General features: G+C 41.7%; 1 protein-coding gene and 1 long non-coding RNA gene across 3 annotated transcripts in view; one reads left to right on the plus strand and one right to left on the minus strand.

Moving 5' to 3' along the window:
* The window catches only part of CERS6 (ceramide synthase 6), a 77,763-nt gene that overhangs the window by 17,809 nt on the left and 37,345 nt on the right, over positions 1 to 22,609 (plus strand). For both annotated transcript variants that reach the window (XM_081873198.1, XM_081873199.1), the window contains exons 2-3: positions 7,484 to 7,589; positions 9,528 to 9,658. In XM_081873198.1, coding sequence (XP_081729324.1) covers positions 7,484 to 7,589; positions 9,528 to 9,658 — 237 coding nt within the window. The remainder of the gene's footprint in view (positions 1 to 7,483; positions 7,590 to 9,527; positions 9,659 to 22,609) is intronic.
* Positions 11,897 to 13,907, minus strand: LOC309337749. Its single transcript, XR_014154532.1, has 2 exons — positions 13,831 to 13,907; positions 11,897 to 12,129 (listed from the first exon to the last, which is right to left on the minus strand). It is a non-coding gene; the product is annotated as an uncharacterized lncRNA (long non-coding RNA).

Below are 22,609 nucleotides of genomic sequence, written 5' to 3' on the forward strand. Positions count from 1 at the left end.
ACAGTAGAAGCAACTCCAAAGATAAAAACAATTCCATCATCAAAGCTGCAATCCTAATCCTCTAGCCATGCTGCTGGAGGGGTTTTAGGATTTAGCATCTTTTGGGAGGGGTTTTACGATTCAGCATCTTTTGGCCTCTGCCAGCTGTGCTCGTTGGGGCAAGATACTACAAGTTGTAGTAAACGGTGTAGGTGAAATGGCTTCCCTATGCAAGAGGGAAGTAGGCTTGGAAGTGAAAGGCAAGATTGGATGGAAGGCTAATGATTTGTTTTCTGCATCTGACGAGGACTACAATTTCCCCTTCAGATTTGGTGATTCCGATTCATGCCTCTTGCATTGCTGCAGTCAGCAAACTGTTCCTGTGGCTTACAGCCTGGAAACGCTAGCAAGTATGGAATGAATAGCCTGTTCTTTCACAGAGATTACGTAGTTCCCTGAAGTGCAACTACACTGGTATGGCTGTGGCCATCTTTAGCTTTCTGCTCGCAACTGATGTTCAAGTTGCTTGCTGAATTGTTATCTTGACCTTGCTCTCCAAAAAACCTCAGGATTTTCACACATGCTCCCTCTTCCTCTCTTATTCTTAAGCAATCCTCTGAAGCAGATTGAGGGTGGTATTTAACAAATATTGGCAAAGGGTAGACCTATTGCAGTTAATCAACCCAGTTAGTCATGGCCCATTTAATTTCAGTGGATCTATCCCCGAGTAAAAGTTGGTTGAATGCCACCCTAAGCTGCTATCCAGTCTGCCTGTAATGCCATAAATAATAGCTTGGGAGCTGAACCATAGGTGATTGCCTTCTCCTTTCTATTTACAGTACCATGGGTGATGCGTGCATGTGTGTGTCTGAGAGGTGGGGGTTTTTGGAAGTGACTTTTGGATATCAAGTATGAAAAGGAAAGGGGTGTAGGCAGGCTACTTTCAGAGTGTGGCAGCTAAAATATGAAACTTTAGTGTCTGAATGGGTGGCTGTGGGTAGTAAAGATATAGAAGAGACAGAATAAGAGAGGTAGTGCTTTGGAAGGTGAGAACATGAGTGCCTGGGATAGCAATTGAATGGACATTTGGGGAAAATAGGCTAAGGAGCAGGAGGCTGGGACTTTTAAAGTGTGTATTGTATCTATTAAGTACATACAGGTGAAACTCAAAAAATTAGAATATTGTGGAAAAGTTCATTTATTTGAGTAATTCAACTTAAAAGGTGAAACTAATATATGAGATAGACTCACGACATGCAAAGCGAGATATATCAAGCCTTTATTTGTTATAATTGTGATGTTTATGGCGTACAGCTGATGAAAACCCCAAATTAACAATCTCAGAAAATTAGAATATTAAATGAAATCAGCAAACCGAGGACTGCAAATAGAGCAATATTGGACCTCTGAGAAGTAGAAGCATGCACATGTACTCAGTACTTGGTTTGGGCCCCTTTTGCATCAATTACTGCCTCAATGCGGCGTGGCATGGATGCTATCAGCCTGTGGCACTGCTGAGGTGTTATGGAAGACCAGGAAGCTTCAATATCAGCCTTCAGCTCTTCTGCATTGCTTGGTCTCATGTCTCTCATCTTTCTCTTGACAATGCCCCATAGATTCTCTATGGGGTTCAGGTCAGGCAGGTTTGCTGGCTAATCAAGTACAGTAATCCCATGGGCATTGAACCAGGTTTTGGTATTTTGGGCAGTGTGGGCAGGTGCCAAAGTCCTGCTGGAAAATGAAATCAGCATCCCCATAAAGCTCATCTGTGGAAGGAAGCATGAAGTGCTCCAAAATCTCTTGGTAGACAGCTACATTGACCCTGGAATTAATGGAGCACAGTAGACCAACACCAGCTGATGACATTTGATGAGAGCAGCTTTTGCATCTCATTTGGAAACCAAGGACCCAGAGTCTGGAGGAAGAATGGGGAGGCACACAATGCCAGATGCTTGAAGTCCAATGTGAAGTTTCCACATTCTGTGTTGATTTGGGGAGCCATGTCATATTATATATTCTAATTTTCTGAGATTGTTAATTTGGGGTTTTCATCAGCTGTACGCCATAAACATCACAATTATAACAAATAAAGGCTTGACATATCTCGCTTTGCATGTCGTGAGTCTATCTCATATATTAGTTTCACCTTTTAAGTTGAATTACTGAAATAAATGAACTTTCCCACAATATTCTAATTTTTTGAGTTTCACCTGTAGTACTAACAGCTTAGTGGGTTAGACGGTCTGCAGTTACGTGTCATTTGCATCACTTAAACCTTGGAAGACATCGAAATACTGTGTAATTTTGGACAATTGTAACCATCTGTTTTAGCATAAATGGGTGCAATTCCATTGAAGTCTGAGCTTGAGCCACTTAAGACTCTCATCCCACCCACAAATGTAATTCTTGAAAGCGCCATCCCCATCCGCAAGCATTTGTGATTTGCCCTACATTTAATATAAAAGCTACTCAGATATATCTGGCATATTTTACCAGTTATTTCATAAGCAGTACTATAGAAGGACTTGACTAAGGGCACAGTGATATCTGTTGTGTGTTTGAATAAATGTTTTTTTCCATATCTAGAAGTCGGGGTGGGGGAATATCCTTGAACGCTGGACTTAATCTGGTGACCTGCAGTAATTTAGAAAAAAAACCTCTTCTTTCTGGGTAACTGTCTCATTTTTTATTTTAAAATCCTGATTAGTTCACTTACAAATCCAAAACAAAAGTCTGCCCTTTAGCGAGCAGAATGTAGGCAATGTGAGGAAATCTGCTGTGAAACTGTTGGAAAAGGAACAGCATGTCTTTTTCAAAATACCAGTGGAAATGCCACTTCATATGAGAGAGACTCTCTCCCCATCATGCCCTCTGTTTTTCCATCCCTTTGCTCTTTAGGAAATCACATTATGCCTTAAATCTACAAACCTGAACCACCCCAGACAGACTTTGCAATAAGTGCAAAGTTGTTTCTTTTCATGGGGGTTAGTTTAAGGCTGCTGATGGCCATCACCCAGTGACGGAGTTGTATTTACACTAAACCTGACTATCCTTCACATATGAAACACATCTCCCTTCTTGGAGATAATACGTTCAACAGCTTATATTGCACATGATGGGCTCCTGCACATGGAGCTCAGTGGTTCCCAGGCACACACACCCCGGACCACTTGAAAATTGCTGACGGATTTGGTGGACCATTTGATTTTTTTGCCTGTTTCAGAATTGTAATGCACCGTACTTGTCCTCTCTTAGTTTCTTCCCTTTTTTGTGGCTGCATCCTTCATTCCCACCTTCCATTTCTTTCAATTGCCTTCTTAGCCTCTTTGCTCTGTGCCTTTCCCTATCTTTCTGCCAGCCATGACATCAATACTCTAAGGAAGGCAAAGCCACTTTACTGCCCCATTACTTCTGCAGACCACCTGAATGAAGCTGATGGAGCACTGGTGGTCCATGGACCACATTTTGGTGGAACCCTTGTCTAGTTGGCAGGTAATTTTGAATGAACCTCACCCCTTTGCATTGCAAACAGAATTTAAAGCAGATTATGTTCTGTGTCCAATGAGTCAAATGGAAAAGAGCTACTGGATTTTTTCTTTTGAGTTCCTTGAAGACTTATGAAGGTTGCAGTACACTGGGGTCATTTATCTTAAGTCTTTTAAATTGGAGGATTTAAATTAAAAACTGAGAAGGCTTTAGATTGCTCAATAGCATCCATATTAGTGTTAAAAAAAAAAACATTAACAAGCAGAATTGAGGTTTTGTTATCTCCCTGGGAACAACCTGAAAGACAAATGAGTTGGTGAAATATTGAAAGGATCTGCTATATTTGGTGCTCATTGTAGTTGCGTCTGTAGTTATCTGATATTCTCAGGTGCTTTTAAACAGAGTTGCTATAGCTTAAATCCAGAAAATCTTGATTTACGCCTTGGCAGAGAAAATGCTTGGGAACAGTGGATGTGTAATATATATATACACATACACACCCACACACACCCTGAGTGAATTGTGTCACTCATTACAATGGAGGAGTCTGACCCACTGCACATAGCCGTGAGAGCCATTTGACAAAAAGTGGCATTCGGTTCTAGCTGATGTTTGGATGTGGCCAGCATGAAATTTAGCTTGCTAATGCAGGGAAGATGCACTTGCATTCCCCTATATATCTATCTATCTGTCTATCTATCTGTCTATCTTTGAGAAGGAGCTGCATTTCCATAGGTGTTTGTGCAGAAGTCTATGTATGTGTTGTGTTAGGCATTAGGACTACAGATGAGATTTTCTGGGACTGATACACTATTTGAATTAAAGCCTCCCCTGTGGAGTACAGCCTATGGTGACAGCCCCTGTGAGCTTGGTGCTAAATATAGACAGGAAACAAAGACAGTGAAGAGTGGGGTGGGGGGGAGGAGACCTCGGGACTGTGTGTTTAATTACGTCCAGCAGGGGTCTTAATTTGGCCCACAAGGCCATTTACCTCAGTGCATGCCCTCCTACCTAACACCTAACACATGATGTGATGGAGACGCTCCCTGCAAAACTAACAATGCCTGAAAATCCCAGTTAGCCTGATCACCAGTGTTAAGTTGTGGGCGAACATATCAGACGACACAGCGATTCTTCCAAGCAGCTCTTTATTTGTAAGCTGGAACAGAACTAACTGAGGAGCTCAGTCAGCCTGCTTATATAGAGCTCCAGAACAATGTAACTGTTGCCATTTTCTAAAACTATCCAATCACTGAACGTCACTTTTTGATCCTTCATTTGCATAACTATCTACAGTATCCCCCTGCTGGCCCAGGGTGAGAACTTCATTTTTTTGGGAATAATATTTATTGAATTTTCCAGTAAAACATACCAATACAAAACAATTACAATAAAGACAAACACAAACAAAAAACAACAAGTATAATTCCAAAAATTATTTTCTCAACCTAATTTCCCCGACTTCCTCATACCTCACTGTTTTGTATTCTAATTTCATTATCCCGTCAGCAACTCCATTCCCTTATTTCCCAAATTTTTTTAACAAATTCCATTCCTTTTCATACTCTAATATCTCTGAAAACCACCATATTTTTAAATCCACGTCAATCTAACATTCCTTAATCTTATAGTATTTATTAAGATAGTCCTTAAATTTCTTCCAATCTTCTTCCACTGTCTCTTTCTCCTGGTCTCAGATTCTGCCCGTCATCTCTGCAAGTCCCATATAATCTGTCATCTTCATCTGCCATTCTTCCAGGGTTGGTAAGTCTGATGTCTTCCAATACTTTGCAATGAGAATCCTTGCTGCTGTTGTAGCATATAAAAACAAAGTTCTATCCTTCTTTAACACCACATGACTAACCATGCCCAGGAGGAAGGCCTCTGGTTTCTTCAGGAAAGTGTATTTAAACATCTTCTTCATTTCGTTATATATCATTTCCCAGAAAGCCTTAATCCTTGGGCATGTCCACCAGAGGTGAAAGAATGAACCTTCATTCTCTTTGCATTTCCAACATTTGTTATCTGACAAGTGGTTAATTTTTGCAAGCTTGACTGGGGTCATGTACCACCTATATATCATTTCCATAATATTTTCTCTCAAGGCATTACACGCCGTGAATTTCATGCCGGTGGTCCACAACCTTTCCCAGTCAGCGAACATAATATTGTGACCAATATCTTGTGCCCACTTGATCATAGCTGATTTAACAGTTTCATCCTGCGTATTCCATTTCAGCAGCAAGTTATACATTTTTGATAAGTTCTTAGTATTGGATTCTAACAATTCTGTTTCCAATTTAGATTTCTCCACCTGGAAACCAATTTTCTTATCCATCTTGTAAACCTCCATTATTTGATAATAGTGAAGCCAATCTCTAACTTTGTCCTTTAGTTTCTCAAAACTCTTCAATTTAAAGTTACTACCCTCCTGTTCTAAAATTTCCCAATATTTCGGCCATGTGGACTCCATATTAAGTCTTTTCACAGCTTTTGCCTCCATTGATGAAAGCCACCTTGGAGTTTTGTCCTCCAGTAGGTCTTTATATCTAATCCACACATTGTGCAATGCTTTCCTGACAATATGACTTTTAAAGCCTTTATGAATCTTCACTTTGTCATACCACAAATATGCATGCCACCCAAAAGAGTTGTTAAAACCTTCCAAATCTAAAATGTCTGTGTTTTTAAGAAGCAGCCAATCCTTCAACCAGCAGAAAGCTGCTGATTCATAATAAAGTTTCAAATCTGGCAGGGCAAATCCCCCCCTTTCCTTTGCGTCAGTTAAAATCTTAAATTTTATTCTGGGCTTTTTGCCCTGCCAGATAAATTTAGAAATGTCTCGCTGCCATCCCTTGAAACACTCCATCTTGTCAACAATTTGCAATGTTTGAAACAAAAATAACATTCTAGGCAATACATTCATCTTAATTAATTCATCTTAATTAATTCATCTTAATTAATAAAATAAGTAATTACAGCTAATTGCCAGTTTGCACTGCATGCCAAAGTTGCAATGGTGCAAGAAAGCTCTGGCTCAGATGTAAACATGACTAAAGTGTTGTAATCATGGGAACCAGTGCTGGCTTATAACCGCCTCCTCCTCCCCAGTCGGCAGTCTCTTTACATTCACTGGAGGTCTCCAGGCTTCACTGATAAACAGAAGTGTTGTCAACAGCTCCATTCTAATATCTGATTTGATTTTTGTTGGCTGTGACTCAGCAATGTTTTATTATTTAATTAATAAGTGATAGACCACCCCACCCTTGGATCTAAGCTGCTTCTGTATGATGGATTGCCAGCTATTTCACCCCACCCCTCTGTTCTGATGCAGTGTTCTGATGCAGTGAATACCCAGTCAGCCAAGAGAAGCCTGATTAGGGGAGATAAATTTCTGCTGCAGCCCAGGAATGCCCTGGCACAATTTTGTCTCTGTGTGTATTTGGCTACTATGTGGTATGTGGATATTGCCATTGTCTGCTAATGCGGAAATGCTTTACTTTTTGTATATTTGATGAGCTGATAAGGAGAGAAACTGCTCTTGTCTCGGGCCACCTCTCTGTAAAATGAGCTTAAATTCCTATTGGGTGTTCAGCTTTCTCTGTCTTTAAACCCAGCATTTGACTTGCTCTCTTCTGTTCATTAGTGTAATCCAGGAATTCCTCTGTAATTGTGAGCTTTTCTGTTTTAGTTACAAGCAACAGCAGCAGAGGTTAATATTCCGGCAGTTTTTTTTACTTCTCTAAATCTTCAGCTAGAAACACAAGGATCTGTGGAGTAAAGCTTCAGAAGTGGACAATCAGCCTCTGTAATACTCTATAATTATTATTTACAATTTAGCTTCTGCAACACGCTTTCATCCTCTCTGAATAAGTTTGATGGCAGGGGGCCAGTTGAGACATACTGGGAAAACACATTCTCCTGCTATGTGAATGAGTTGCAGTGAGCTGTTTTGATTATCTGACCACTTGTGTCTAATGCCTTATTTTTCCTCTACTTTTTTTTTTTAACATTGTAGGTTTATAGCCAAGCCATGTGCCTTAGGCCTAAAAGTCCAGGCCAATGGACCACGGAAAGCTCAGCCTAATGCTATTCTTGAAAAAGTCTTCACTGCAATTACAAAGGTACAGTATGCACCTAAAAAAATGGTTTACTTTGGGATAAGGGATAGGTTCGTCATGAAATATGAAATAACTTGGGTTGGAGTGGGCCCCTTGGCAAAATGCCATTTGGTGGACTTCCTGATGGGCTTACTGTTTGGTAGCAGTGCTCTGGGGAGTGTCTGGCACTGGGGGCCACCATTTAATGCGCTGGAGCGATGCTACATCGTGAGTGCTGTATGAAAAGTGCTTCAAGACCCAGTCACCGAGCTCAAGGTGGCAGTAAAAAAGAACTGATTAATGTTTTAAGAGGCCCAGTGCAATTCATCTCCAAGATCCAAGATTGGGATGTGGGTTGCACGATATATATGTATGTTTATACACACACACACACACACACACACACAGACAGTATATGTATATGTGTGTGTGTGTGTGTATGCTGAACTTTCTGCAACCTTTGTCCTTGTCTGAAACTACTGATCAGATAGAAAGATTGCAAGATTGGAACAACAGTGTTAAGCTTCTGATTAGATATATTAACAAGGTACATGCACAAAGGTACATGCACTATCGTGGAACAGAATCTCAAAACCACAAGGGACAGTTTGTTCTTGTTCTTCATTATTCTTTGCTTCCAGGTAGGTCTGAAATCGTTCATACTTTTGTATGCCTGTTAGCAGATTTAGCGACCTGCAGGGACGCGGGTGGTACTGTGGGTTAAACACCAGTGCCTAGGACTTGCCGATCGTCAGGTCGGCGGTTCGAATCCCCGCGGCGGGGTGCGCTCCCATCACTCGGTCCCAGCACCTGCCAACCTAGCAGTTCGAAAGCACCCCCGGGTGCAAGTAGATAAATAGGGACCGCTTACTAGCGGGAAGGTAAACGGCGTTTCCGTGTGCTGCGCTGGCTCGCCAGATGCAGCTTGTCACGCTGGCCACGTGACCCAGAAGTGTCTGCGGACAGCGCTGGCCCCCGGCCTCTTAAGTGAAATGGGCGCACAACCCTAGAGTCGGACACGACTGACCCATACGGGCAGGGGTACCTTTATTCCACCTGCAAATCTCATTCTGATTCAATTCTTAACTTCAATGCAGCCCACTGCCCATGTATGGTGGTCCTCCAGTAGCTCAGTTAAAGCTTTCTGCTGTGCAACAGGAATTACTGCCTTAGAAAAACAGACAGGATACTTAGAATCCTTCATTCACTCTTTATTATCATTTATTGCACCAGTTGCAGACCTTGGCATATTTAAGATCGCAACCTGCATTGCCAAGGAGTTTTTCCTCCCTGTTTGTAGAGTCACATTAAACAGGTGGGTCTTCCACCTGCTCCACCCCACCCACCCCACCCCACCCCACACATGCACATTCTAAAGGAGTGCAACTGTAACATGTGATATTGCTGAACATATGGCTCAGCTTTTAAGAACATTCTTTACATGCAGCTGTTGAATATTTATGAAGAGCTTACAAAACTTGGAAGCTCTTTGTCAGAGCTGCCTTTTATAATAGCACTCTTAGTTTGTAACGCACCACAAATATTAATAGGCTTTATACCCAAGTAATATGCCTACATTAGGAGCATTATTGCAAACTTTAAAACACACACACACACACACACACACACACACACACACCTTTAATACATAAATTAAATACCAGAAATGTGGGGTGAACCAATGTGGCCACTTCCTGCTTGCAGTATGTTTTAGTTTTAATGATGCTTTTAACTTTATGCTTTTGTAACTGTTTGTTTTCCGATATTCTGGGATCACTACCTAACTGATGAAGAACAGTCTGCAAATAAAGTTTAGTTATGGGCTAAAACAATCTTCTCCAACTGGGTTGAGGGAATGTTAGCCATTAGCTTGTAGTTACTAATTGACCTTATGCTATCCTGTGTCATGTGAAATGTCAGTAAAGGCATGACTTCTTGATCCTTTCCCTGTTTGTTTGGTAGCATCCAGACGAGAAGAGGCTTGAAGGGCTTTCCAAGCAACTGGATTGGGACGTTCGCAGTATTCAGCGCTGGTTTCGACAGAGACGCAATCAGGAAAAGCCGAGCACTCTGAGAAGGTTCTGCGAAAGCTTGTAAGGAACTGTTCCTGCCTCCCTCCTTTCCCTTTTGGGGTCTGTGCAATCCGGATTCTTTGTTTTGCTCCACTGTTTATTTTTTATTTTTGTCCCAAAGTCAAGGATAGGCTCCCTCTCCACTTGCTTCTCACAGTACAGCATCGCTTCATAACTGCAGTGCATGTGGACTGCAAAATCATTTCAAACACAGCTGAGAAAATCAGGTGTAATTTCTAGCTATGTAAAGGAACCAGGATATAAGGAGAACAGATTTGTCATTTAGCTGGTTCCCCGCATCCAAACTCAGTGCTAGCTATTGTACAAGGCTGGCTCTGCAGCTATTGAGGTGGCCTGGGATTCATCTTAGCAGAACCTACTTAATAGGGTGATTAGTGTCCCTTATGCCAATTGTGGTAAAATTAGAGACCTATGGGCCGAATTTAGTTAAACCCTGACTGCCAGTCAGTTACCTGCTTTAGCTGTATCTGTATTTTAGCTGTATCTTCTTAGCAGCTATAAGGAGCCAGACTAAACAACTTGTTTCCTGCTGCCTCCACCTAGGATGCTCTCCTGGCTTGTGATTTTTAGCCTCTGCCAGCCAAGAGCATGTTGTCAGTTGTGGGGTAGAGATGTAAAATGGCTTATTGTTGTAAACAAAATCTGCCCTTTTTCGCTTATGGGGTATGCAAGAGCCCGCATAGAGTCCTTACGTGGGTCCCCTATTGGTAGAAGAAAATAACAGAGGCCAACCAGAGAATATTGAGAAGCAAAGCAGCTAGTAAGCCTGATCTTTATTGATCTGTTGCAACAGGGTGCTCCCCTCACACTCAGGAAAGGAGGAGGACCCAGAACAAAGGTGTGCCTGCCCTTATATAGACATTTTAAATTCCCTGCCCTGGAGCTCAAGACCACCCCTCCATCCATCCATTCATCCATCGCAGAAGGGGTGTAACCCAAGACCACCCCCCACAAACATCATACCTATATCACAGAAAATGTGGTCTACAACAGAAATTTGAATGTTGTTGTTTTTCCTGTCTGCCAGGTTATCTGATAATGCCTTATCTGATTGCCTTTCTTGGTAGTCTGCCCATTCCTTTGAAATGGTGATTACCCAATTCCTGTAACAAGGAAGGTTTTTTCACCTCCTTCCTCCTTGCAGAGAAACATTTGGTTAGCTTGGGAGTCAAAATGGTTTCAGGTTGGTCTTTCTGTGCTGATCTATGTAGGTGCTTGGTTGGTACATTTGTGAACATTTATTATATATATAAGACCTTAAATTTTATTATTACACTATCATTACTTTGTTCTAGTTTCACTGATCTGCCAGGTCTCCTGGCTGCTGACCATTGGGTAGACTGTTACCTGTGCTTAGTTTCCATAGTAGCCCCATTATTAATATGTTGGGGAACGGATCAAATCCAGCTCTGGAAATGAAAATGGAAATATATAAAATGATTTGCCCTGTGCCTCTCTTCTTGAAGTCTATTTCAAGCAAGGTCTTTTATTTTGCCTAAAAATCTCAGGAGCTGATCTCCTTGCGCTCAGATTTGTCAGCTGAATTCTTATCGCTTTCCAAAAATTTGAATTAAATTTCTATGCTAGCAGGTTTAATCAGGGCAGAATGAACACTTAGATCTAATATTTTAAGCAGATTTTGTTTTAAGTGAACCTGCCATGCTTCCAGACACCATAGGATTGGGACACTGCTGCTAAGTAGAAAGGTGGCTGAGCCAGCAGCAGTAATTTTTGCTGGTGAACTGGGGTGCTCTTATGCTGCATTGGGGGGTGGAGAAGGGGCTGTACCATCAGTACCACCGTTAGGGGTGACACCAGTCAAAATAGGAGGTAGAGGGCAAATGAAGTCCACCTCAGGGCCTCTTCCAACTAGACATTCCCTTCTCCACTCCACCCCAACAGGGTGCGGTACCATCAACTGCTCAATGGAGAGGGGCCTATTGAGTTTTAATGTGTTAGTATTGTTTGCTGTGGTTTCATTCAACGCAGTGGTTGCTAGCTTGTCAGCTACCACAGAAGGATTTGTGTCCTGAAAGGGAGGACATGAAAATGTGCAATAAATGTTGAAAGTAAGGGAATGGTGATTTCGAACCAGTTTATTTTTAGAATTTCAGGTATTAAGAAAATTATTATAAATTATCTCATCAGATAGAAAAACAGGTAATATACAACTCTTGAGGCAGTATCCAACGTATAAGTTGGATAGAGAAATAAGATGAGGTTGTAAAGCACCTAAAGAACTATTCAATATATAATTTATAAAAACCAAGGTTCATAAAACGTGCAGGAGCATAATGTGCTACTCGAGCCAAGCCCTCGCCTCTCAGATTATTCCGAGGTTACTGAAGGTGCCTTTAAGTTGCTGTGATCTTGGCCTTGTAGGGAAAAGCTGCCTCTTCAGTTGAACACAGTTTCTAATTCAGGGCTTTTGTAATATTCATGTCCTCTGTTGTTGCTTCCTGCTTAGTGACCTGTAAGACAACGAATGAAAGTGCACTATGGCACTTTAAAATTTTAAAAAAACTTTGTGAGTAACAGAATATGAAGAAATCAACCATATAATTTTGAAAAGAAATTGGAAGTTTTGAGTCAAAAAATTTTTTTGCCACTTATTTGCCTTTTTCATAACATGTAGTTAGGCTTCTGAAAATTGGAGCCCCGTCTCATTGAAACTTACTATCCAGAGACCTGTGTTAGTTCCAAATGTGCAACCTTTTTAAAGAAAAAGAAAGGAAAGAAAGAACAAAGCAACATTAGGATGCCCTTTTGAGAACACCTGGAATGAGAATTGTTCTCATGGTTCTGTGACTTCGGTGTTGTGGCTTCTACCAGATACTGCATTTTGCATATTTATAAGCACGATGCACCTTCCTGCGTACATCGTGTCTTATGCTACAAATCTTTTGTCAACAGGTTGGCCAGTTTGGTAGCAGTGGCCTGCAAATCATTCACTCCTGTTTTAGTCATCACCACAATAACCCCGAGAGAGGTTAGACTGAGCTTTGAAAAGACTTTGTGGCTAAGCAGGAATTTGCACCTGGGTCCAGTCTATAGTTTTCCTGCTCAGTGTTTCTAGCCCAAAACAGCCTATGGACATGATCTGGAGGCAAAATTGCTGGGGAATAGCCATACTACATGTAAGACGATTGCGGAGTAGGCCCCCGAGAGACTGATGGTACTTATGAAAAGAGGAGAGTTGATGTTGTCTTGGCCCCTGTTCCCCAAACTTTATATAGAATTTGATGGGCAGCAAAGCCAATTTTGCAATAAGCTCAAGGTGCCAGGGAAGAAAATGCCCTTTTATTTGCTTTCCCATCTCAACTTCCAAGAGGCTGCGATCTATTCCCACTATAAAAAACCCGGCAGTGATCTACCCATTGGATTGATCAGAGTTGTTGAGCTTTTTTGGGGGGAGGATGAGCCAAAATTGTTGAGCTTATTGTGGGGGGCAATGAGCCGAAGTTGGTGGGTTGGGGGGGGGCATGATCGACCGGGATCGACCGGTAGATAGCGATCAACCTGTTGGGCATCCCTGCTAAATGTGGTAGGGGGAATTGCCTTGATGAATCCCTGGAGTGTTCCACCCTAAACAGAACAGCCAGATCCTAATGAGGGCACTTGGAGGAAATGGCTGCTTTTCCTCTTCTCTGCACTAAAGAGGTAAACATGGCTGCTAAATGTTTAAGCAGGCGAGAAAGCATGAACCATTCCTCCCATACGTTTCACTTCTCCCTTGAACGTCTTTTCAATAATTAACTTGTACCCGACGTGGCCTTGTTTTCGAAACCTTCTTTCACCTCCCCGATAACTGTTGTGGCTCAGAAGACACCGCTTTTCAGTTTTAGAGAATAATCCTTCAAAGCATGTGTTATACACGGCAAGTGAATTGCACGTGTTACTTGCTAAGGGGGTCTTACAACCGTGAGGGGCTAAGGTCTGGAAACATCTCTTTTACCAACTAGTTTCTGGGTTTTCGGGGAGGGTTTGTTACTGGGCCCCAGGTAAAAGGTGCAGGGAAGAGGGGAAAGTAAAACAATGGGAGAAATTCCATTCATTCAAGTCCAGTGGCATATAGTTCCTTATCAACAAGTGCCCACAGAAGATGAAAAAGGTGAGGACATACACTGCTAGCAGCTTCCTGCAGGTGCTGTCCTTACCTTACATTTTTTTACCTTGCAGGTGATGTCCCTTTATCTTGCAATATACAAAAAAAAATTCTTGTGTCTTCTGGAAGCTGCTCTGTCCTCTTATCTCAGCTAACACTTCTTTATGACACGGAGTGTGTGAAGCAGATAACAGCTTGTCACCAGTGCATAGCCATTAACATTGTCTAGAATTTTGTCTTAGAGAAGATTATGGAGATTTTTAAAAACTTAACATGTCTATATTTTTCCTACCCCGCCTTTTTTTGGGAAGAAGCTGCCTGATTACGATGTTTGTCATCTCTGAGAAAGCAATAGCCTCTTTCGTGGGCTGAACAGGTTTATTTGCTTTCATTCCTGTTCTCCTCCTCCCTCTGCCAACTTGGCACAGAATGTGGCATTGTTACAGCCCTTATCGAAAATTAACAGACCCAAATACACCATTCCTCCCTCACAACTCCCACTGTATTAGAAGCACATATCAAGATGGAAAGTGACTTGCTTATCCCATTAGTCTCTCCACTGTGGTAGAGGCAAATTATCTGATGATTATTCTGCTTCTCTTGCATGAACAACATGCCAAACGTGCTCCTGGGAGGAGAGGACGTGCAAAGCAAAGGAAGCAATTAGCAGGCATCATTTAGGTTTCTCTAAAAAAAACCTGGATGTATCCTTCTACTAGAGTTTTGTCCCTTTATAAGGCGACTCCTGAACTTTATATAATGATTTGACTAAGCTTTTAAGATTACTTAAAACTTGATAACTTCAGTTTATTCTCTATTATTCAGAGGACTGAGAATGTGCTGCTTTTGGTATCCCACACAACAAGGCATTTCTGGGACAGGACTGGACTGGCATAGGACTCACTATATCCTGAGCCAGCCTTGCAGTTGGCACGGTCTAATCCGGGGCTCTTTGCTGCACTGTCCCAGGAGTGGGCAGCAGTTCTGGACACCTGAATGGAGGTGGGGTGGGGGCTTTTCTTTATTCCTACAATATTGCTCCGGAAGATCACTTGACAGGGGAGGGGGGCTGTTTCTGGAAGTGGGAGAAAATCTACCGTTCATTTCAGCTGTAGGAAATACTTTGAAGTTTAAATGGCAGCTGTGACGTATTATATATGGTGTGCAGTAATAGCTCTGTCACTTATTTGAGAAGCGCGAAGCATGTCTAAGACTCTTCCTTGGAGCCCTGTGCTTTCCTTAAAAGATAAGTACTTTTGCCTTATCTCCTTTGCCATCCTGCTACGCCCAACCTTGATGAACTGAGATGCCATGTGGCTTCAGGCAGAAAAATTTCTTAGTTGTGCCACGTTCCCTATTCCATGGGAACATATGGAAAGAGATTAGTTACCTTCTTTAAGGCCTTCTATCTATATCCTGCTTTTTGTTGTTGGATCAATGGTTTTTGATCTATAGGTGTGTGGCTCTTAAGAGGCTTATTCTACATGTTGGGCTTTTTTTTTTTACACGAATGTAAATTCTGTTTACTTAATAATGCCAACTGCTTTGGCTGCCTTCTATTTCTTTAGCAGTCACACTATACTTTTCTAATATTTTGTTGCATGTTTTTATGTATTACGCCACATGAGTAGCATAGTGCCCTGACTAGTGGGTAAGTCAGTGATGTGTGTTAGTGGCACCAATGAAACAATATAAGTTGGCAAGCTGAAGACCAGAACACCTTCAAAAACAACCCTCCTGAACATGTTCCATAAGAGAATGCAGATATTCAGCTTCTAGCATTGTAAAACCTTCATAAAGATAATAATAATACCATCATCATGCAGGGAGGAGAGGGTGGATTGTTCCATCTGGCAAACAGCAAAGCTTCTGCAGACAGACTGATTGGAGTGTGATTTTTGAATCCCACCCAAAATATTTCTTTAATAAGATTGTCTAGTATAAACGTGCTCATAGGCAACACTTTCCACAAGCATACTTGAGACACGCTTTGCAGCTATACTGTGCACTGAGTAAAGAACACATCAAAGTGTTAGAAAGGACAGGGATGATTTATAAGTACTGTAGCTTAAACATTTCACTGCTACCAGTATGCCCCAGTGATCGATACCAGAGAAAGAAAGAAACCCAAAGGACCAACAGATCTCTCCACTTCAGCCTTGGCTTCAGAAATTCCCTATTTTGTGCTGTTGCTCCTTATGCCCGTTAAAGCTCCCTGCCCCCAAGGCAGCTGCATATCAGATCCTGTGCGTATCGGATCCTGCCATAAACATGCAGTGCTGACTTGGATGGTCAGTTTCATCCTTGATGGTCTCAGTCTGTTCAGTTTCGGCTGAACATCCATCCAGCTCTAATAACTTTTTGTTTCACTTAGCTTAGTGAAATCTCTCCCTGATCTTGTCATCAGGGTTGCTGAGGAATTGCTCAAAGCAAATAGCACACTTGCAAAATCCATTTGGATTATCCGTTTGGCTATCTTTACTTTGTGGGTGAGTTGTGTTCTCCTCCCATTCTCATCCCCATGAAGGCAAGACACAGGGACTAATTAACTTGGAATATACAGTGCCCTTGGAGGTAGAGGTTGTTCAGCCAGAGTGATTTCCAAACAGTTGTTCTGCATTCCTTCGAAGAGCTGATGTCTTTATATAAAACTACACAACTGCTCCCCATGCCTTCCAAAAGGCAATTCTTTTTGGTTAAATGGTAGAGAAAAGCGGGTATAAAACATGGTTGATTTGCAAACCATCATAATGTTGACGGGTTAGATATTTTACTAACATTTTGTGGCTCACCTATCTACTTTATTAAATTTAATTAACTAATTTATATACTATTACTACATTTTAAGGGACGCAGGTGGCGCTGTGGGTTAAGCCACAGAGCCTAGGACTTGCCGATCAGAAGGTCGGCGGTTCGAATCCCTGTGACGGGGTGAGCTCCCATTGCTCGGTCCCTGCTCCTGCCAACCTAGCAGTTCACAAGCATGAAGTGCAAGTAGATAAATAGGTACCACTTCGGCGGGAAGGTAAACGACATTTCCGTGCGCTGCTCTGGTTTGCCAGAAGCGGCTTAGTCATGCTGGCTACACGACCCAGAAGCTGTACGCCGGCTGCCTTGGCCAATAAAGCAAGATGAGCACCGAAACCCCAGAGTCGGCCACAACTAGACCTAATGGTCAGGGGTCCCTTTACTTTTACCTTTACTACATTTTAGCTGCTTATCAGTTAGGGGAATTCAAAGCCACCCAAGGGATTTTAAAAAAAATCAAAAATCAGAACAATGAGCCCATTAAAAATAAAGCTAGATGGTAAGTGTAAAAACTGAAATGATATTAGCTGAATCCAATGCTATTTTGCTAGAAAAAGAAGTGCTGGAACTCACCATGAATACCTCCCCCATTCTCTTAGAATGGCAATGGCACTCACCTGTGAGGTGCCGGAACTGAGTTCCAGCAAGTTCCAGCTGGGGAAAAGCCCTGACTCAATCCAATTTAATCCCCTGGCAGAAGCTATAATTATCCAAATGGTGATCTTGCACTCACAGAAATGCTTTTGATCCAGTGGACACCTCTGCAAACAGCAGAGGATTAGTGATGGCCATTTCACTCTTTGCCATGCCATTTTCCACCTTGTTTTGGAGAGACTTATAACTCTCTGGAGCTAATTTTGGGGGAGGGGAAAATTGACCAAAATCCAAAGATGAGCAGCAGTCATTGGATAACCTGTTACTCCATCTATTTTCTTTAAAAATCTGCTTTCCGAATTGAGAATTGTACTGTAATTTAAATGCTGCATTTTGCAGGCATGGCTGAGTCGTGGCAAAGTACTTCCTTGCTGAGCACTTTTCCTGCATTTCCTCCAGATGATCAAGATCCATTAGTGTTTGCAAAGCCCTTCCTAGAAATACGCTCTTAGGAAAGAATTGCATTGAACTGACCTTGATTGAACAGGTGGCCAGAATAATTAGGCAGCTGGGAACAGCTGGAGAGGGGTTCATGAAATTTTATTTTTTAAGAAACCTGTTTGTTCAACTGCGTGTTTCTGGCCTACTTATCCAGCCGTACTATATTATTGATGGCATACAGCTACAAAAATGTAGTGTATCGTGTTGTATCTCTTCTCCCTCCTCCCCCAACCCTTGGGTTTTGGGCCTCACTAAATTTTCCTCTGATGATCTCAGAGATGCATGGTGAGTATGTTGGCTTAGGATAACACTGGTCTCAAGTGATGCTGTTACTATAAAATATTAAAGCTACTGTTAAAATCCTCAGCCAAGAAGAAAACCCGAAGCCAGTCAAGTCTCCAACCACATACCGTATTTTTCGCTCTATAAGACGCACCAGACCACAAGACGCACCTAGTTTTTGGAGGAGGAAAACAAGAAAAAAAATATTATGAATCTCAGAAGCCAGAACAGCAAGAGGGATCACTACGCAGTGAAAGCAGAAATCCCTCTTGCTGTTCTGGCTTCTGGGATAGCTGCGCAGCCTGCATTCGCTCCATAAGACGCACACACATTTCCCCATACTTTTTAGGAGGGGAAAAGTGAGTCTTATAGAGCAAAGAATACGGTAATTCAATAGAAAGATTTTGCTTTGCATAAGTTACCTGCTACTTTGCATATTTTAACAAGAGCCTTCCTTTTGCAGTGGTGCATCTCCTTGTTCTTTTATAGATAGATAGATAGATAGATAGATAGATAGATAGATAGATAGATAGATAGAGTTACTGATTTTCATAGTAGTACATAAAGTCTCGAACGCAACACAACCATCAACAAACAATGTAGGTCTACTGAGTGTAAACACAGCAATAAATTATTTGAGTCCTACAATCTTCATGGCAATCTTTGTTTGAGACAACACCACATAGTTGCGTGGGCCGCTGGACGACAAGGAGTGTCTCCATGAGTATTAACATAGCTGATAAATGAGAATCATATTGCATCAAACAGATCTCATTTCACCCTATCTAGGGTCAGATGTTTGGACAAGGCAATGTTCCAAATTTGATCGTACTGTCCACATTTTGTGGGAGTCGTTTCTCCTTTCTACTATGTAAATGAGCTGCAGCCAATAACAATGCAAGCAAATCTTTGTTTGAAAAGAGCTAATATCTAAGTGGAATGGCTGATCGGTAAAGCTATTTATCTCTGAGAACACCTCCTTCTGAAACATTTGAGCTAGAGGAGCGCTCTACCACAGCGATCTTTGCCAAAAGAGAGGAGGAACATTCTTTGCTAGATATGAGAGTTTACAGGAGTCCAGTGTCAACACAATATTAATTTTAGGATAGCTTTCTGTACTCTCACAGAAATGGTATATAGAGGAGGGTTTGACCAAACTTTTCCCCACTGTTCCTAAGATTGTTTCCCCACACTTTCCTAATACCCTCCGATGTACCCATGGTCTGCTCTGTTAAATTCATGCAAATAGCATAAGTGAAATCCTTGTGTTGGGAGTGAAGTAGTAGCACAGTAGCGTTTGTAAACCATTAGGGAACAGATCCCCTCCTCTCTTCAGCTAATGCACATCATTGCCTGTGTTATTTGAAACAATTTAGTTTTGCATCCTTCAGTTTACCCCTTTATATGCTATGCAGTCACAGGCTGCCCCCTGTGGATGAAATCTTCGATATTGCAAATCCCTTTGATACTGCAGCGTTCAAAATGTTTATACTTACTGTTGAGCAGAAATAGTGCTTCTTCTCTTCCATATCAGTAGGTTCATTTTGAGAAATGGTTGTTCACCTTATGAATGGCTGGCCAGCAAAGGTATGATAATGGCAGTGCCTGAACAGCAGAAGCTGGGGGCAGTGTTTTGAGTTGTACCCATGGTATATCATTATAGTTTGAATTAAATGTTTTAGCTAAAGAGCCTCGTAGTGCAATTTCAAATTTGGCATTCCTAGATCTCCTCTGACTCGTGGCCCATAAAGAGTGCTGTTGCAAATCCTGCTCTTCTTACCCATTGTGATGGATTTGTCCAATTCTTCCTGCCATTAAATAAACCACTTGTAAGTGATCAAGGCAAAGTGGGGCTATAACAGACCCAAGTAGCTTTCTCTTGCAGGCATCAAAAGGGCAATATGAGCAATTTTGAGTAGTTGATCCCTACACCTGCCATGTTGTGAAATTTGTCTAATTCAAGTTTCAGCAGTTTTAATGCCTGGCTCAGGTTACCTAACATCAGTAGCATGTATTCTTGAAAGTTTACATGCCATCAATTAACTTGAGTCTGTCTGCGAGGCAGGGAAGGGATCTCCCAGGGTGGGAGGCTGGGAGAAGAAAGGGAAGCTCCTGTGTGGGATTATGATTAAGATCTACCTCTGATAGAGGGCTCTCTCTCTATTTTTTCTCTCCTTTCTTCCTTTCTCCTCTTTCTTCCTCTTCCTTTTTATTTAGATTAGTTTGGTTTTTAATGCATTGTATATTGAAAAGTTTCAATGAAAAGTATATCCAAAAATATATATTTTAAGGTTAAAAAAAAAAAGCCCTGGATACTTTCTTTAAAAAACCCTTCTTATGAAATTACCCACTTACGGAGAGTTAACTTCAGTGATTGATGAGAACCTCAATTAGCAAGAGTTCTAATCATACACGCCAATATTATTTTGAAAAGTAAAACCATTTTTGCATTGGATAAAAGCCCTGGACATTTCACCTTCTTGCTGATTTTAATGCTGAAGCAATCATGCAAAAATTAATCCTCCTGCCCTTCAGCTGCCAGCATCTTTGAGAGTGGGAGGATTTAGATTGCATGGGAAGAAAGAGTTTAAGAATCCCTCCCATAAATGTGGTTGTTCGCCCACCTTTGCATGCAGGATCTGATGAAATCTGTTCCCTCCCCAGTGTTGCATTAAAGTAAAAACAGACACCAGACGTTCCCCTTACAGCTTTCCTGCAGAACATATCATTTGTGCCTGATATTACGGTAATTGTTTCCTATTCAAGATCTGCATATTAAGTATTTGCTTAAGAGGTTGTATGGGAAGCAAGACTCCTGGCGTTTGGACTTCCTGTTTTGCAGTGAACCCGGCAAATCGCCCTCTTGGGTGCTCCAGCGCCCGGGAGGGGTCCCAGGTGGAGATTAAGGAGGGGTAAGGGGCATGTCTCCCCTAACCTTTTGAGGGTATCAAAACGGCACAACCACAGTCGTCTGTTAATGCCTTTTTGTGTGTGTGTGAGCGGGGATGGAAATCCCCGTCTCCCAGATGTAAAGGTGACGACACTGGGCTCATTGGCTCTGTCCAAGGACAGCCCCAGCAAGCTACCATGGCAAGCTGTGGAATACCCTTGAATTCGGACATAATTGGCAAGTGAAGAGGCACTCCCCCCAAAAAGATCTTGATTTATGTTGGAGGAGAACACATCAGAAAGAATGAAAAGCGCTGATTTATGCTTTTCTTGAATGGTGGAAGGAGGAGAGGCAATACTTTAAGTCATGGTTTTTTCGAGATGTGTGTTATCTACCCTCCCCTAAAGCAATGGAATGCAAAGTTTTTGGGAAGAGTGGACTTTAAAGATACCTCTTCGCAATGGATTTTTTAATATATATAACTAAGGACTTTACCTGAATGAAGATAGAGAGTAACAACCTTGAGGGAATTTTGAGCGATTTTGACCACCCCTTGGAATTTCGTATTATGAAATAAAAATAGTAAAGAAGAAAAGATTGGTAACAACTGGATTGACTGTTAAGCACTCAGAAGAGAATAAGCTGTGGAGTTGGATGTAATGGAACTGAGGGTCAGCAGGATGGACTTGCAGGAAGATTAATTAGTTTAGGGAGGAGGATGGAAAGGAGATATGGATTTTGTTGAGATTACGTCAGCCCACCCACTTGAAGCCTAAAGTTGGAAAGAAGAACAGTGAAAGGGACAGGATGGACCACAGTGTATACCAACTTGACGGCTTCTGAGACTTTCAGACAGAAAAGAAGAGACATGGATTGTGTTTATTTATTAATGAGCTGGTTGTATGTAAAACTGAAGATTAAATTTGGCGAAATGTGAAGGGTGGTTGATGCTGGGAGATTGGCAGTGTTGGGGGGGGGGGAGGAATGTATATTATACATTTATACCAAAAAATTCTAGGGGTTTCATTTTCACCCTCTGCACGCTGCACCAGTGAGGCTGAGTTGTTTATTACTGGGGCCACATGTCAGACAGCAGTGTTCAAGGCCATGTGAAGGAAGAATGTTTGTATGTTGTCTGAGAGGAAGCATTATCTGTTTTTCTCAAGCAAAGTGTTACTCAGGAGGAATCAGAAGGAAATGTTTGAAAATTGATGAACGACTATTACAGATAGATAGAAGAGGATTTACTCTACTCAACTGTTTTGAGGACAGGTTATAACAATGTATAAAAGCCATTGAACAGATGATGTGTAGAGGCAAAGGGATGAATGTATTTTGAATTATAGCTGGAAAAGTTATTTTATTGGGAGCGGCAAAGGAGGAAGGAAAATAGTGGGGACATCTGGGGTGGGTGGGAAATCCACTTTTAAATTTGTATTGAATTTGTATTAACTTGGTGACAAATTGTTAAAAAATATGGAATGTCAATAAAAATAATTGGCAAGAAAAGAAGACTCCTGGCGTTTGAAGCACTAGCTGTAGAGAGAGCGTGGGGGGGGGGGGCGGTTTGCCTGTTTGTTTTTCCTAGAGTAGATGGTGTCATAATGAAGGCATGATTGTTCAGGTTGTGTTGCTCCGGCATACTACCCCAAGTGTTTAGCGACCCTTTGTCTCCTTTTTTTTTTGGCATTTTATACATTGACTTCCACAAAGCAGACTTCATCAGTGGGTCAAATCTGCTGTGTCAAAGGTAATATGATCCTGAGAATTC

The sequence above is a fragment of the Podarcis erhardii genome (assembly GCF_964252035.2).
Source record: "Podarcis erhardii genome assembly, chromosome: 1".
Lineage (NCBI taxonomy): Eukaryota > Metazoa > Chordata > Lepidosauria > Squamata > Lacertidae > Podarcis > Podarcis erhardii.